General features: G+C 44.2%; 1 protein-coding gene across 2 annotated transcripts; it reads right to left on the bottom strand.

Annotated features, from left to right (window-relative positions):
• Positions 1 to 10,997: 10,997 nt before the first annotated feature.
• On the bottom strand, positions 10,998 to 16,664 carry LOC124702611 (pentatricopeptide repeat-containing protein At5g67570, chloroplastic). Of its 2 annotated transcripts, XR_007002554.1 has the most exons (10): positions 16,091 to 16,664; positions 15,695 to 15,886; positions 15,485 to 15,566; positions 15,180 to 15,371; positions 14,949 to 15,062; positions 14,264 to 14,357; positions 13,992 to 14,149; positions 12,610 to 13,044; positions 11,159 to 12,099; positions 10,998 to 11,048 (listed from the first exon to the last, which is right to left on the bottom strand). XR_007002554.1 is itself a non-coding variant. In XM_047234775.1 (9 exons), exons 1-9 carry the CDS (start codon positions 16,633 to 16,635, stop codon positions 11,353 to 11,355), a joined length of 2,559 nt encoding a protein of 852 aa, XP_047090731.1. In that variant the 5' UTR covers positions 16,636 to 16,664; the 3' UTR covers positions 10,998 to 11,352. The 2 variants fall into 2 exon arrangements, 1 of the variants encoding a protein (XP_047090731.1); XM_047234775.1 differs by having other exon boundaries at positions 10,998 to 12,099.
• Between the last annotated feature and the right edge of the window lie 1,647 nt (positions 16,665 to 18,311).

Genomic DNA, 18,311 nt, shown 5'->3' with positions numbered 1-18,311 from the left:
ACAACCTTTGAAGGGTCTCTAACGTTGTCCGGATCATTAAGCCACCCTTGCTGATATTGAGATGACAATCCAAGAGGTCATTTTCCATATTCTTGGAGTAGTGGAAACATAAGTTCGTCGACTATAACACGGTGATAGTTGATATTTCGCGATTTGCTTTGGTGATGTTGATGATGGTTTACTATTGTTGTCCGCTGCCTCTATGACACCATCGGCAGTGAATTAAATATTTCAAAAGAGTTTTTTTGAAACTCTCTTGTGTGGTGGCGAAAGAGTGAGCGTTGTGGGGTTTTTTTCCCTTTGGTGCATGTTCAGATTTCTTGCTCACGTGCACTCCACTAACTTGACTTGCTGATGAATCATTCTCTCCTTGTATCCTGCTATATCAAGAGTCAGCTCATACTGCCATCTCGTTTCTTTCAAGGGTTGCACGCCTTGCATTTGCACAACCAGCCTAAATGACATACTCTCTTATCTTGGGTTCTTCCTTCATACTCCGGTCATTTTCATTTACTGATATGGACTGGCCTGGCAACATATATTTCAGTGTTCGACATATACTTTGTGGTATGTATGAAAATCAGTGTGACGCCTTCCACGAACTCTTGGGTTGGCATTCCCATCTCTTTTTTATATTGAATATGCAACTTGTTTTTCTGACGTCTTGCTAAGTCAGAGTTAGCTGCATTCGGAAGGTTGATCCAAGCTTAATAAGCCCTCTGTTGCTGGTGGTGGTGATGAGCCGGGTCAAAGGAAGTTTCAAATGATGGACATGGCATTGTCACCAAAGATCACAAAGGATCTGAAATTGTGGCGGTTGGATCCACGTGACATGTCACAATATCTTTCGGAGTGGGGTACACGACGTGCCACATGAGCGAACATTTGGTGTTCGGCTTAGTGTACATGAGGATGAACTCGAGAGCATCAACCCGAAGTTGACCGCGTGGTCAAGGAGGTTTATTTTCCTTCACTATCACAACCTTTGCTTTGTCCACTACAGAAGCCTTTTGAAGTGCCCCTGCGTGTTTGGCACAGGCTTGTATGAGCCTGTTCCATATGCTTCATGACAAACATTGCTCGACGATGCGCCCACCTTCATTTTGGAAGGAGTGAGCGGTACCGTGACCTTGGTCGATGTAGTAGACAAAGAAACTGGTTCGTGTCTTGTTTGAGTAAGTAGAGCTAAAACATAGTGCATCGACGAAGCGATCTTTAGTGGGGCTGCTCTCTTTTGCAAGAACCAGCCACTCTTCGAATGACGTGCTATGGAACCTCAATGCAGCCTGCTGGTTAGTAGGCTTGACACATGATGCCTTTGCAAAGCCGGAGGAACCAAATCGGCTTAAGCAGCCTTATGTATACTCACAAGCTGATCATTTGAAACAGCTCTTAAAGTTCTTGCTGCAGCTCGCACTGTTCTCTTGGATTACTTTGGAAGAACACGAGTCAACCCCTCTATAATATGGAGATTTTTCTTAGCCCTGTTTAGTCGTTGATGGCCTCCTAAGCAGACTTTGGCTTAGTAAGTAATGAGAGAATAAATTGGCACATCAAACTAAATAGATCCATAGCAGATAGTTAGAACTTGTTGCTCTTGTCCCTCCATGTCTTGAAAAATGGAGGACCCATATAATAGTCCTCTCAAATATGATATATTTTGAAGATGTATTATGAGTACATATGTTGTATGATATGTTGGAATTTCAAAGATGAGGGGAGAAATATGTCCCACCGGGCGTGCCAGAATCTGATGACGGGAAAATGGCGGCGACAAAAGTAACTAATGTACGCGTCCACGTCATAGAGACAGATAGTAATTTAAATGCGTAAATGCATAAGATAAATGAAAGGGATCAAACATTGCAGGTACTTTATTTCCAGAACTTTCACATTTACATAAAAGAACTGTTAATTACATCTCCGGAGAGAAAACCCTGATTAAGAATTCCAACAATAGCTATTACATGGCACTACAACATATGGGTACTACAAATTGTAGAAACTAAAGTCCTCCTCGCTTCCGCCGCCGTCGTCGTCGTCGTCTGCTCGTGGAGCACTTCATCTTCTTTAATTTATCATGTTTTTTACCATCATTTAAATTTAGCATATCGGTCTCATTTTTCACTTGCACTAGTATAAGAGGTACAAGCAGAATATTTGACACTTGTACTAGTTTGGGAAGTACAAGTAAAGCGCATGCATCAGATATATACTATATTCAGTCGGCTTAGATCATAAAGTATATTTTTTAATTGTCCATGAGATTGTTTCATTAGCCAACTAATAAGAGCATCAGAATGGTGCATGCGATTTTGGCCCAGGGTCATGCACAATGCTTTTCTACATGCATGCATCGGCAACTATTCTATATCTAGAAATCATCGCTACAGGGATATACATAATTTAGTTTCTCATTTCCTTTCAACATGAGAGTATTTGAGGAATGCAAGCTAACCGATTATATCTTGGACTAACCTGCATCTATCTTTGTTTAATTTTGATCTTGCATACACGTTGAGGTATATGCAAGAGGATATTATCATGGGGCTGCTAATACATTTCCAGGGATGCTATAGCAACGAAGTGTAAGGATTTTTAGACCTGACTCCTTTTTAGAGCATGACAGCTCATATGAAGATACTAGATTCATCTATTCCAGAGACTCAGCTAGCTATACTTTCTTGTACATTTTTAACTGTACCATGATTTAATATTTAGTAGTTTAATATTTAAACCAACTGGTGCATGTTGTATTTTCTAACATGCGACATGTTTAATTTCTGCCCAACTTGCTTTCTATTACTAGCATGATGAGTAATGTAAATGCCAGTTGATTTTGGCTAGGTGTGATTTTTACCCTACATTTCTTGGATACCTATGCCGTATGAGAATTTGATTAACTTTGGCTTCACTTGTGTTATAACTAGCGCCGTGTAGCAATGTGCCCACGTGTAGCATAACCGAGAGAAGTATGGTTATTTCTTTCTTATTTGTATCATCACTATCATAGCAGCATGTAGTGTGACCAAACAAGAGTATATATTGATTTGTGAGCATGCTGACTTTTCATTGAATATATGCATGCAACTTGATGGTGCAATATGATTTCAACACCTATGTTAATGCACTAGCTTTGCATGAGAGACTAGTGTTTCTATATGAACATATTTCGCTAAGTTTCACTTCACTTGTATTATTACTAGCGCCGTGTGGCAATATGCCCACGTGTAGCATAACCGAGTGAAGCATGGTTATTCTCTTAGATTGTATTATCACTATCATAGCATAGAATGTGTGCTTGTAGTGTAACTAAACGAGAGAATATTTATCTGTTTATAGTTTACATGGGCATGATGACAATTGTTAATTCAGTCGAGCTATATGCGACTAAACTATACATAAGGTAAATGTCATGCATAGATTTAATTGTCATATTTATTTCAGTACTAAGAACATGGTGTGCTAATATTTTCTCAAAGGTAGATGATCTTTGCAATTTAATTTAACCGGTACATGCATCCATGTGAGGGAGTGCACACTACTGGTTGAACATGAATAGGACAGCATGCAACAAGCCTACTGTTTGATGTGTTACGGCCAGCTAATTTGAGTACCAAGCCTACCTAGTGAAAATCCATTCATGATGCTACATGGCCAAGACATACTTAACATATTTGGGTTTGCGCATGGGTTTGGTTCTCAGATTTAATATTACATAACTAGCTTAGACCACATGTTGATGTCTAGCTAGGCAGATGGCATGCAATAATATTTTATTTGATCTCATTTCTATATCTACACGGCTAACACATAATGTTGCAATAATTCATCCATTTAGGGGACTAGCAAATATGTCTTAATTTCTACCAGCATATGGAACTTTATGAGACCAAAACAACATGAGTTTTATTTCTATTTCTATCCTTGATTTGTATCAACATCGGATCAAAATCACCATGTGACCGGAGCAAGCATAATTTTATCATGTTCACCTAATTTGTATCATCATAGGACCGGTGATCGCTATGAGACCAAAGTAGGATTTGGTTGATTATCCCGATTTGTATCTTCATGGGATTTCACCATGAGACCAAAACAAGGGATATATTAATTTCGGCAAGTTAGAGCAATATGTGCAATCCAATCAATATCTATTTTAGTTCTATTCTTGAATTGTATCACATAAGATCAAAGATCATCATGAGACCAAACAAGATATGAACTTGGTTCTATTCTTGAAGTGTATCACATGAGATCAAGGATCATCATGAGACCAAACAAGATATGAACTTGGTTCTATTCTTGAAGTGTATCACATGAGATCAAAGATCATCATGAGACCAAACAAGATATGAACTTTGGATTATGTAGGGATTTGAACCTAGGAAATATATGCGTTGTAGGAAGCAACAATCACCATAGAAGCACCATGGGAGAAGGAGAGTATGAACCTTCTCCTTTTAATACCTTTGCCTGGAGATGTAGGAGCGCCGGCGTGTTCTTTCGGCAGCGTCGGCGACGATCGGCCGGCAACGCGTACAGCGAGCGGCCGGCTGCGCGTATGTACGAGTATGGCCTAGCAGCAGCAGCGATGGACTAATTTGGTGGGGGGATCGACGATGCGTATGGCGAATGACGATTAATGAATGGTGATTAGCCTCAGCGATGGACTGGGGTGGTCTTTATATAGGCGATTGGCTGAGTGACGCCGTAAGAAAATCGTGGGAACGTGCCCACGTTCTCTCGATCGTGCAGGTCCAGGAAACTTGGCCGAACGGGTATCGTGGCTGATTGGATATTTGGCTGTCAAGTTTCCTAGCGATTAGTATGGACTCCGTACGCTTGCAGGCTTCACAACGGATGAGAGCTGGCCAGCTGATCGTTGCATGGGCTTTGAGAGTTTAATAAGTCTTTGAATTAAGTAGACTAATTGCATGCATATGGGCCATGGGCTGGCCATTACTTCATTATTATATGCTAATTATGGCACGACGCCGGCAAATTCATGCAACATTGTAGAGCTACGTAGTTTCTTTGTTATGGCCCAATAGCCTGTATGTTAGCTAAATTGTAACGTGTTAGCTCACATTGCGATGGTGCAAATTTTGTTTGATGAAATCTTTCTACAAAATAATTTTATATGACGCGACAGTATTTCATAGAGTTGTCGCGGTGATGCCGATATAATTTTGATCTCGCGGTCGATTATTTATTGTCACCGCGACTTTGCTTATTTTAATCAATATTAGACCATCGTAGTTGGCGCAATGTCCAAAAGACAAATATGTTTTATTTTATTTGTAAGGAAACTCTTTTTTTTTATTTAATTATGTCTATATATAATCGAGACAAAATTGGTGTCAACATGCTTCTGATAGCACAAGTACTATCTGACAAGAGAGGAGTCAGTGCGTCAGCAGAAACAGCAAAGTCCTCCAATAGCTAGCGTAACCATGTCACCTCTGCCGTCAAGAGAGCCATCGCTCGCAACTCAGCATCGACACTCGAACGAGGGACTGCGATCTGCTTCTTGATCTTCCAAGCAATGAGAAAACCACCAAGAAAGACACAGTAGGACTTAAGTTCCGATGGATCGCTAGCCCAGGTAGTGTTGGAGTAGGTCTGGAGCTGTAAGGAGCTGGAACTAGGAAAGAAGAGACGACGGGAAATGGTGCCACGAAGATAGCGAAGGACACGAAGGATATGACTATAGTGGACAGTAGTGGGAGCAGACATGAACTGACTCAGAATGTGGACCGGATAGGAGATGTCAGGACGAGTGACAGCAAGGTAGACAAGGCTCCCGACCAAGTGACGATAGCGAGTCGGTCCGGTAGAGGATCACCATCACTGGCACGAAGATGGACATTGAGCTCCATAGGAGTCTCGACAGTGCGCTCATCACCAAGAGCGACACGAGTGAGAAGGTCCTGAATATACTTCTAGTGGGAGATATAGAAGCCATCGGAGGTAGAAGAAACCTCAATCCCAAGAAAGTAGCGAAGAGGACCAAGATCAGTCATAAGAAACTGGTCACGAAGATGGGCCTTGACAAAGGCAATGTACTCAGGGTCGTCACCTGTGATGATCATGTCATCGACATAAAGAAGGAGAGTCCGACCACGAGAAGATGTGTTGGACAAAGAGCACAAGATCATGTGCGCTAGGAACAAAACCAGCAGAGATCACCACAGAGGCGAAACGCTCAAACCAGGCGCGAGGGGCTTTCTTAAGGCCATAAAGAGAGCGCCGGAGACGGCAGACCATGCCATCGGGAATAGAGTACCCAGGAGGTGGCTGCATGTACACCTCCTCACATAACTCGCCATTAAGAAAAGCATAATGCACATCAAGCTGAGAGACAGACCAGTGACGAACAAAAGCAACGGCAAGAAGAGTACGAATAGTGGTCATGTGAGCCACTGGAGGAAAGGTCTCGTCATAGTCACGGCCATGCTCCTGCTGAAAACCGCGAGCCATAAGACGAGCCTTGTAGCACTCAAGAGAACCATCAGAGCAAGTCTTGCTCTTGTAGACCCACTTGCGGGTGATGGGACAAACAGAGGGAGGAGTGACAACATCCCAGGTGCTAGTACGCTCGAGAGTAGCAATCTCCTCAGTCATCGCTAGCTGCCATTCGGGATGAGAAACAACATCCCGATAAGAGGTCGACTCAAGGACAGCAGAGAGACCGTAGTGAGTGGGAGAATAGCGACCGGGAGGAGGACGAGGATGAGCATGAAGGTTATGAGTCGGCTCAGACAGAGAGGGCATCACACCAGAAGTGGAGGGCATGTCAGGAGGAGCATCATCATCATCACGTGGACGACGGGAGTAGTGAAAAGGGTAGGAAGGGAGCACCATAGGCGAGGAAGGGGACATGGGGGTGAAAGATGTGGAGGATGGGGAAGGCGGTGAGGGAGGAGAGGGGGTCTGGTGGGTGAAGGAGTAGAAGGTGGTGAGAGACTCGATGGAGCAGGGACCTGAGGCACAGGAGGAGGTGAGTCACGGAACATGAGAAAAGAGATCATCCACCAAGAAGGAAGAGGAGGAAGGACGCAGGTAGAAAGGACGGGACTCATCAAAAGTGACGTCCCGAGAGATGCGCATCCGACGACCAATAGGATCCCAACACTTATATCCCTTGTGCTCAGAACTGTAGCCAAGAAAGACACACTCAACAGATTGAGAAGTCAGCTTGGCATGTTCGCGTGGAGCAAGAAGAACATAGCAAACGCAACCAAAAAGATGAAGGGTCAAATAATCAGGAGCGCGACTAGTAAGATGCTCGAGAGGAATACCACCCTGCAGGGCCGTGGAGGGCTAAAGGTTGATGAGATGGGTTGAAATAGACACAGCCTCAGCCCAGAAGTGAGGAGGAAGATAGGCGGCGATCATCATCGCACGAGCCACCTCAAGCAGGTGGCGATGCTTGCGCTTAGCCACGCCATTTTGAGCATGGACGCCAGGGCAGAAGAATTGGGCAAGAGTGCCCTGCTCAGCAAGAACACCACGCAACAGCTAGGAGATATACTCACCAGCGGAGTCGGCCCGAAACACACGAATAGGCGTGGAAAACTGAGTATGGACCATGGCAGCAAAACGCTTATATGTCGAGAGGACCTCACTGCGAGAAGTCATGAAATAGATCCAAGTGTGGCGAGAGAAATTATCGATAAAAATAACATAGTAGCTTTGGCCCCCCTTGGAAGCAAAGGGAGTCGGACCCCATACATCAAAATGAACCAAATCAAAAGGACGATGAGATACAGACTCACTAGTAGGATAAGGTAACAGATTCTATTTACCAAGCCTACAGCCCTGATAACCCTGAAGCGAGATATTTCCTGAGACTGGCCCAGAAGACCTCGACGGAGTAAAGTCGACAAGCGAGAACCACAAAGATAACCAAGACGATGATGCCATTGCTGAAAGGAGGCGGTAGTGGAAGCAGCAAGCACAAGTGGTGCAGTCGGCGAAGTGGTAGAAGAAGTAACATGAAGCCAGTCAAGCTCTCAAAGTCCCTAGGAGTCACGGCACCAAGGGCTAGCCCCAACCAGTGCCCGAGTGTGAGTGTCCTGAACAGAACAAGAATCAACATCAAGAATGACCCGGCAACCAGAATCAGTGAGTTGAGCAGTGGAAAACAAGTTCATGGTAAGACGGGGAACATGAGAAACATCAGGAACGGAATAGGAGGAAGTAGAAAGAGTGCCAAGACTAGCAACATGAAGAGAAGTGTCATTAGCAGTAAGAACATGAACAGGAAGAGGGAGAGGTCGAAGAGAAGAAAAAGATGAAGAATCAGACGACATGTGAAAAAAAGCTCCATAATCTAGAACCCACATGACTGTGTAGAGGAACTAGCCATAGAGGCACCGGTGCCCGTCGAAGCAGAGCCAGAGGAGGCAAGGAGGCGCTAAAGCCTCGCAATATCCTGCTCAGTGAAGCCGGTGGTGACGGGTGCTGAAGATGGAGCACGAGGAGGCACTCCCCGCTGCTTCTGATAGCAGTCAGACTCAAGGTGACCAGGCCTCCGATAGTGGGTGCAGAACCGATCGCGACGAGGGCGACCCCCACCGCGAGAAGGGCGAGATCCTCCAGTAGCAGCAAGCGCTGGTGTGGGAAGAAGTGACGGTGTAGGTGCAACATGAACTCGAGCAGCAAGAACAGAAGGTGTCCCAAGTAGACCATCACCACTCAGACGAGTCTCCTCAGCATGGAGCTCAGTCAACACCTCTGAGACAGGAACACGACCCCGAGCAAACAACTGAGCACGATAGGGCTCAAACTCTGGACGAAGTCTAGATAGAAACTCATGGATCCTCTAGAAGTCCATACCTGAATGTACTGTCCGCCAACACTGACAAGTACCACAGACAACACTGCGAAGGGAGTCAACTGGCGCCAGATTGCTGAACTCTAGGTGTAGACTCATCAACAGTAGAGTCACCCTACTGAAGATCATGCTCCTAACGCAACACAGATAAGTACAGAGAGTCCCCAGAAGGCTGGTAGCTAGCGCTGACGAAGGTGAGACCACATCTTAGCAACAGTAGCAAGGCCCATAAACTCAGAAGCAAACTGTGGCTGAACACTCTGAGAAAGAACATCAGCAGCCCTAGCATCCTCATCACACCACTAAGTAAAAGCAGCCAGACTATCACGGTAGGAACCAAGAGCGTTGGAATAAGCAAGTACTTGCTGCTCATATGCCTCATCAGCAGCAAACTCGGAAGTCTTGGCTGCATCCTGATCAGCATGAGTAGCATCATCAGCAAGAGCATGTGGCACTGGCGGCGGGGTAGGAGGCACAAGAGCAGTGGGATGCGGCAGACAAGAAACCTCGCCGGTAAGAACACCCCACAATCAAAGACCACGCATGTGAATGCGCATAAAGGCGGCGAACTCTCCATAGTTGGTACCATCAAAGATCACTGGGCACAGAGGAATACTGACATAGCCAAATGAGAGGGACGCCATTGACTTCTTCTTTTTGAAACTAGATCTAGATCTGCCGGCTGGAATCAAAGATGGCCAGGCCGGGCTGCACCACGGGCGGCCAGAGCCGGAGCAGGGCTGGCCGGGGCAGGACCGACCAAGGGTGTGGCCGCCGGGGCCGGGAGTGGCCGGGGCGGGGGCGACCGGTGCGGGACCGACCGAAGCCTTGGTCGGCCGGGGCGGGGCCGACCGAGGTGGGAGCAGCGGCAGCCGACAGGACCCGGTGGCTTGAGCCCGATTTGGAGCTATAAAACCGACGAAAATGGCCAAATTTCTTGGAAAACAACTCGATCCCGATGAGAACGGGAGAGGAAGAAGGAAGTGGAGCAGCAGCGGCCGGAAAGATCATCGGCGACGGCGCGGATCGAGCACGGAGTTGTAGCGTGCAAAGAGCTAAACCTAGAGCTCTGGCTGGCCTGTCTGGATAGGTGTTGGACGGGTGAGAGGCTGGCGCATCGTGGTCTACCACATGCGCCCAGATGCCTGCTGTGTGACCAATCCGAGGAGACTATGACACATCTACTCACTGGATGCTCATTCTCCAGGACGGTCTGGTTCGATCCACCTCAGGGCCTCCAGCTTCGGAGGGGGACTTCGCGGAGTGGTGGTCGCAGGTGGTGCGGACCGCTCCTCGCCGGTTGCGCAAAGGTACATCGTCGATAATCATGCTCACGGCGTGGTGGATCTAGAAGCACCGGAATGATGCGATCTTTGACAACGCACAGCCTTCGGTGCCTTCCCTACTCAACGACATCAAGACCGAGGCGCAACAATGGGCGAGCGCGGGAGCCCAGGGTGTCCGCCAGATCCTTCCCTAGACTAGGTCTCCTTTCTTGGGTTGAGTTGTAGTGCGGGGTGTTTGTTCCTTTGTGGACATGTACATATAACCTTTTCTATCTATCAATGCACTGAAACGCAAGTCTTTTGCGTTTTCGCGAAAAAAAGAGCAACTAGTATTCACAGAGGGCCAAAGGCCAGTATATGTACATGTTACAATGTGCAGTAAGCCCCTCATACACTGGGGAATACAAGAAAGGGGACTATACAACTCTAACAATTCATACGTGTGCTATTCTGCTTTCCACGTATTGACCTCCTCTTGTCTTCTTCCGGTCACACATGAGGAGGGGTGTTGAGATGTATAAGTGGATTGCCTAGCTCTTTCCATCAGTTCAGACTTTTGATTGCGTTGGCTAGTGCATAAAGCTTGACAAGGCACAACCCACACGTATGTTATTTTTGGAAGAAAAAATCGTCTGCTAAAGATTTCCAGGTTATTTTTTTAGACGGAAGGATCTTGGCTTTGAATTAACGAAGCCTTAAACCGTCCATGGACTACTTCCAGATTAATCAAGTCATCTTATACACCTCACTATCAAGGTTAACTGCGTATGCTACTGAAAGAATTTCTGCACAAGGGGACATATCAGGCATCAAACCTGAAGTTAAATCCCTAGGCTAGGGGTACAACTGCCCAACTAACCATCTAACCATAAATTTTCATGTGATGGGGCTAGTTTGAAACAAAGTTCTTTATACCGTACCTACAAAGAATAAATGCCTTCAATATATCTAGGTGTAATGATCTAGATCAACTTATATGAGCTAATACACAGTTTTGTCACTAAAATATTACAAAATGTTTAGCATTTACCTCTGGGGCAGCCCTTATCAACACCTGTGCAAATAAGTAAAGCTACCGTCCGAACAGTAGTAGTCCTACTCTTCTATAGAACTCTCCGATGAGCCTATGGGACTCCAGCTTATGGAACTGCATAATTTCCTCATTTACCAGGCCAGTTTCAGAGAATTACACTGGTAACATCAGACAATACTCCAACACTTCAGTTACTCTCTCATAGTTGCTCTGCTTTCTTTTTTCGGAACAAATATGTCATTCAAACCCTCTTGTTCCCACAACTCAAGAATTTCTGATGCTGCTGGCATCTTTTCATATGAACTGCTATTACCATATGAGTTCATGGAATCAAGTACTCTGTCAATTGCAGATACTTGCTTGCCCCAATGCCCAAGATTGTGTTGTTCATTTTCTTTGTTTTCAGAATGTGAATCGCATAATACAATGTCCCCACCCAAGCCAGTTTTGCCATCTAATTCAGGGATATTAGTACTGCAATCAGAGAGTTCACTACTACCTTTCTCATCAGGAAATATATTCGTGCCCGATGAGTCCATCAGATTGCTATTTGAACATTTATCTACTTGAGGTTCTTCAGTATCACCACAATCAGCCACAGAAAATTTCTCTTTCACCAAGGTTGTCGCACACTGGGACTGCAATGCTCTTACAAAACCATGCACAGGATCTGTTTTGATGGTTTCACCGGCGCTAAGGTGCATTATAAGGTCTTTCAACGCATCCACACTGAATCGATGCAAATTTTGCTGAAGTAGATCACTCCATTCCAGTTCAGTGACATTGACTGAAGCCGCAGCCATAACATTCATGAGATGCAGTGTCCTTCCGTAGTCACTTTGAGCAATAGTCTGGCAAATATTTTCAGTGAACAGCTGCACATCAGGCATTTCCCCTCTTTCAAGTATTGAATCAAGCGCATGCTCCAGCAAATAGGGCTGCAAACAAAATCAAGATGAGCGAATAATTTCTGCACTTGGTCACCACAGGCTAGAAGTATTTGAATGCCCTCCCTTGAGGTTAGATGCACAAAACAGTAAATACTTGAAAATAAAATTTTCCAATGCAAATTGAGACTAAATTCAGATATGAAAGAAATAAAAACTTGGATGATGATGACAATGAGGATCATTCTAAGGTGGAAGTTGACCCACCACATTTCCTTTGAGGAGTAAAAAACTGTAACACAATTAGGGATGGATCCATATTACACTAATAAGATAACAAACACGTATTAAACTCCATGATGAACTCAACTTTACTACTAATATTTACATAAGATGTAAAGGCCATATTTGCACAAATATCAATAAACATTTTTCTGTGGGGAAATATCATAAAACATATTATCCTAAAGAAATTTTGGTTTTGACCCAGTACTGCATTGAGAATCGAACACCAAGTTATATCTCAAAAAAAGGACAGCAGATAGTAGATAATTAACGCACCTTTCCAGCTCTGGATGCCTTGATGAGCAACCATGAATATTTCCTTTGATCAAGATGGTGATGAGTGAGAGTCATCTGCCTATAAACATTTTCGAAATATTCCCACTGTTGGGCAGATGCAGATGCTTCAAGCATAGAGCTGTATGTATATGCATCCGCTTTAAGAGATGAATGATCCTGGATATGTGGCTGCGAACTAGAAAAGCTATATGTGGTGGTCTCAAACAAGTCTTTTGCCTTCCCAAACAGATCACAACGCCCATACACTTTTAGCATGACATTTATGGTCCCAATATTTGGAGTACAGTAGTCCTTCATTGAATCAAATATCGAGATACACTCAGAGATATATCCACCATCATAAGAGGCTAAGATCATGCCAGTAAATGCAAACTCCAGTGGCTTAGTGAGGCGAAGTTGTTCCAACTTCTCAAGCTGAAACAGAAAAATTATCATCAAAATTATTTCTATTGTCTTTATTCTCCCAGTCCCCACAAGGAGATACTGTTTGTGCAATAAGGATGCAAATGTAATGCCAGCTTTTTGTGAAAGTAAGATTAATTAAAATAACTGGGAAGCAAAATGATGCAGGAGTGGACCCACTAAACAAAACCCTAAAGGAAGAGGAAAGAGCATATCTAGAATATATGACACCTGTGACAAGCTAGAGGTTTCAATAAGCAAGTTTGACCAAGAACTTCTGTAGTGCTCCCTCAGTTCCAAATTAATTGACTCAACTTTGTCTAGATATGTATGTACGTAGACGCCTTTTAGCGTGTAGATACATGGATATCTAGACAATGCTGAGTGAATTAATTTGGAATGGAAGGAGCATCTTTTTACTGAAGTACTTACTTCACCTCAAAATCTATATTGGTACGATTGGCATATAATTAATCTAGTTAGTTTGGTACAAATTATCAGTCAAAGGGAAGTTCAATCACTCAAATTCTAAAATATCACGTACTTGTGAACAGGAGTAAAGGACTATTTATACATTTGAAACATATTGAGAAATGTGGCACCTTTAATCAATCTGAAAATTAGAACAAACAGCCTCCAAAACTAAACACCACATATGTTTTAGTAACGTCCAAGATTTTGTACAGCCAAAACTCAACTTTCAGCAGGTTTGATCCCTAGTGGGTTTCTCAGAGCTTTTTTTTTCTTCTTCAGCTTTTTTGCCATCGAAAAGAAAGCAATCACATGTTTTCGTAAGCTTGGTAGCACATCCTGAGCTGTTTAGTTAGCAAATCTCGATGAAGAAATAAAAAAAATTCATACGAATAGCACAAACTCCAAAAGGCAGCGATATCTGACTAGTTATAATGAAAACAAGAAAGCAATAGAGATGCAGATATAAATGCATAATCATTCACAACCTGTAGCATAGCATCTTTCCACCTTCCTTTATTGCAAAGACAGCAAGCTAATTCATAGTACACACTTGCAGCTCCAACAACTCCTCTTTGTTCCATGTCTTGAACTGCTTCAACTGCGTCATTTACTTTCCCTTGTTCCCAGAAGGCTCTTACTAGCACTGATTGAAAATGTTAGAAGGTCAACAGTCAACTACATAACCGAAATTTCAAATGGTATATCCCACTACAATGCACGAATGCAGTACACCAGACGAAGCTTACTGCAACGCTACCTTTATAAGTTATCGCTCTTGGAGGAACCCCTTTTCTCTGCATCTTTTCAAAGAACTTCTGGACAAACTCATATTTCTTGGCTTTAAGCATAACCTTTCAGAAAGCAGCTCCAGTGAGAATAGTAATATGTCATAACAGATCAAATATTCAACCAAGAAAAACCACAATTCTATTGTAGAAACTGATACCGTTGCTCAAGAGTAGAACGGATTGGACAGCAGAGAGGTTTAACCATATTACAATATCACAATGGTTCTTGAGTCTATGAAGATATGAGATAAAGGAAATGTACAAGAGGGGGAAGATAAATAAAAAAAATTGCGGGGGAGGAAGATAAATAACTTGACATAGGGGAATATAGGCAGGACAAGTCCAGAGCACTGGAAGTCTCGAACAATGTAAATATAGGCCAACACTTCTAAACCAGATGCATGCATATTCTTAAAAAAATAAACACAACTTGTGTCTACAATATAAGAATGTCTAGATCATAGTTTCCATCGTATCTTAACAGATGATGCAGTGCTAATGATTTAAAATATGCCAATAATCAAATAAGTTAGTGATATCATCATCGAGTTATGAACTCCACAAAGATCTGTAAGTATGCAGACCAAACAAGAATAGATAGATGCACCAAATTACGCAAATATAAATAACAGTGATCAACTAACACATCGTTACCTCCATTGCCAAACCAAATGTTGCACCTGTAGGCGTCAATCCACTAAATCGCATTTTCTGAAACACCCAAAATACCCCTTTCCACTGCTGTGATAGTACGCATGCATTTAGAACCTATAAAACCAAAGGTCAAAGTGAAAAGACAATCATGTTTCCAACAAGATCAAGACTTCTTCAGACTTGGAACTACGAAAAATAAATGACAAGAGAAGCTTCAGAAGCTACCCTCACCGAGTTATAAACGAGAACATCAGGCTCCAACAAAGGATCCCAATCTTTGCGTCGCATCGCCATTACCCTTTTTGAAGGCTTCTGTCTCATATTATCTATTATCTTAATTAGCTCACTGAGAAGGCCAGCTCGACCAAGTGTAACGGCGATACTATGGTATGCAGCCATATCAGGATATATTTGAGCATCTCCCTGAGGTGAAGCAACGTAAAACGTTTGTGCCATTTATTTTTCCTAGTTTTGGAAGGAAGAACCATAAAAATTAAGTTGATTAATTAATTATTATTATGGGTGGAAAAAAATACCCGCATCATGGTGAAAACTCGAAGTGCTTCAGTTGCCATCGATGCTTTCCCAAGGATTGAGAGTAACTTTGTATACACAAACCTAGATATGGAATAGTCCTATTAGTTAATATTATCAATATTCCAGGACAAATGCGCTTTATAAATTATGGTTGCAGTGGCCGGAAAGAAAGAAGTGAGTAGAATATGAACACATAAACAGAAACTTACCTGCTTCGTCGATGCTTGTAGCTGTTCTCATTATACACCCATTCAGTTACAGCAATAGCCTGCCTCCAGTTTCCTTGTGCCTCAAGCCCTTTCAGAATTTGCAGTAGATTATCTTCATTATATATCAGGTCAGCTTGTTTCATCATTCTAGTAAGCCTCCAATCACCCGAACTTAGGTCCACTCCACTGAGCCTGGTGGCAAACTTGTTTATTCGATTATGGAATCGCGACACTTCATACAGTTCATAGGTGACTCAGTACAGATGAAGCTCATCCTCAGATAGGTAATTAGTAAGGGCAAATTGACTTGACAATGGTATAAGGATAACAAAATGCACAGTGAAGTTAACGACACATAAGTGTCTTGAAAGAGCAAGCGCAGTAAACATGGCTTACCTAGTCAGCAGCAGCTCAATCTTCCTCTCCTCGTCCCCTACTTCTGTAATCCAGCCGGAGCCGACACGCCTCTGTTTTCCCTTGGCATCCTCCTCCTTTTCTACGTCTTCGTCGAGAAGCCACTGGAATCCGCCACCCCTCCTTCCCTCGAGCATCTTCCGCAGGCCATCGAGCCCCTCCTGGCCGGAGGCGACGCGCGGTGGGCCCGCACCGCTGCGGGCACCGTCCCAGGGCCGCCCCATCAGAGCGCGGTACTCCTCGGCGGCGGCGCGGAAGCTGGCCTCCTCTTCTTCCACCAGCGTCTGCTCCTTGGGCGGCGCGTTGGCGGTGGAGATGTCCTTCCTCGCGCGGCGGAGCGACTTGTGGGCCTCCTTCTTGCGGAGGGCGTGGAGGATCTTGGGCGTCGCGGATACGCCCTTGCGGAGGAGGCGACGGCGAATGGTCTCGGTGGTCGGCGCCGGGCGGGGCTTGCGGTTGGGGGCTGGGTTGGGGTTTTGGAGGTGTAGGGAGAGGTGGAAGCGAGGGGAGGGCGAGGCGATAGCCATGGCCGGGAACGCGCGGAATGCAGAGCAGGCAGCAGCACAGTAGAGTAGAGTGCTTCTCGCTGGGTAGTACTGGGCTAGGAAGACTTGCAAAATTTCTGCAGATAGCCATTGCCTACCTCCTCTGTCTGATGGGCCGGCCTATCAGGCGGAGTACTATTTTGTTTCTTGTCTTCTTCTTCAATTTTTTTTTTTCGGGAAAGATTTGAATCTATTCCATGATTTCGTAAGTAGTACAAAGTACCCTAAATAGAATGAAAATTATATCGAGGTTCTTGAACCAGCAAACAACCACTACTGCCACCAGAGCGAGTCGCCGACGCGTCGTTGTCGCCGCTCCCTTATCGGAGTCGGCATGACGTTGCTGATGACAATCAAGAAGTCTTCTTGCATATGCCCCTAAGGACCAGCCCCAGATATATAGTCATCTCTATTGAACCTTTTAATTGATCTGAAGCTTGTAGCACCAAACATATCACACAAATAAACTAGACAACATCCACCACTCCATGGAAACGCGTGACCAGAAGACCCCTCGCCCTCCTCAACGCCATAAGCGAGATAGCTGGCGACAAGGTGGAAGAGGAGGCGGTATACCTTATTCTTGTCCCGCAAATATTCTTGTCCCGCAAAACATCATTATAGCTACCATAACAACGATGTTGGTTGACCAATAGGAACCATTCTACAGCATCGAGCGCAGGCTCGAGGTCCTCACCTCCTCCGACCGACGAAGTGGCAAGCAGAGGAGGCAGGGCCCGTCGATTTCGGTCGTAGACGGCGAGGAAGAGGAAGATGGTGGCGGCTGCTATGGTTTCCACCCTGGCCGCCGCCTCTGTTTCCTTCATGGGATTCTTCTATCCCTCTAGCACTAAGAATTGATTGTAATCCTACCACCAAATGCATGAATATGTTTTATTTTTATTTTTAATGGTTTTAGATGCAAACATTGCTGTCAAACAATGTCATGTTGTTACATATGTTGCATATTGTTGAATTTGATGTTTACGGTTTTGGTTTGTAGTCTCCTGTACTCGCGTTTTTACAGGCCGCGGTTTATGAGATCTGCTAGAGTTGCTCTAAGTATCCAAGAAATATGAAGAAACACAAAAGATAGAAGAATCATGGATTTTATGGAGGATCCTGATGGGTGCAAAAAAGAGACATGTTTTGTGACTTGTAAATGTTGTAGTAGTAGTAGGGAGTTTGTCATTTTACAGTGCTAGAGCCCACCTGTCGTGACCCTGCATACCACTGCATGTTATAGTATGCCAGTCGTTGATATAACATTCACGAAGTACCAATCCGCAAATATTACATCCCTCAGAGTAGTACAACAGAAACATAGCTGGTCTTAAACTCATTCACATATTATTACAATCCATATATGTACATCATCTCGGAGCTCCTCCTGGGTCCATAGAGGTTTACTCCTAGGTTCGAGTTAAACCCAACTTAACTTACATAATATAAGTCTTACTAAGTGAAACAATATTGAACTCGAGCAGCTAAATGCTAAAGAGTTCGTGTTGCTCGATTACTACTACTATCGTGGTTCACGCTTGTTCTCCTTCTGGAACCTCCCCGGTTCCGTAGACAATCAGGTTGTCGACCCCCTCTACTCCTCCAGAGAGGTCTGGTTCTTCGTAGCAAATCCCATCTGCTTCGTCTGGTCCTTC

This window comes from Lolium rigidum, chromosome 3, assembly GCF_022539505.1.
Source record: "Lolium rigidum isolate FL_2022 chromosome 3, APGP_CSIRO_Lrig_0.1, whole genome shotgun sequence".
In the NCBI taxonomy this organism is placed as follows: domain Eukaryota; kingdom Viridiplantae; phylum Streptophyta; class Magnoliopsida; order Poales; family Poaceae; genus Lolium; species Lolium rigidum.
Note: the sequence above shows the minus strand (reverse complement) of the source record. Positions and strands in the feature narration are given on the sequence as shown.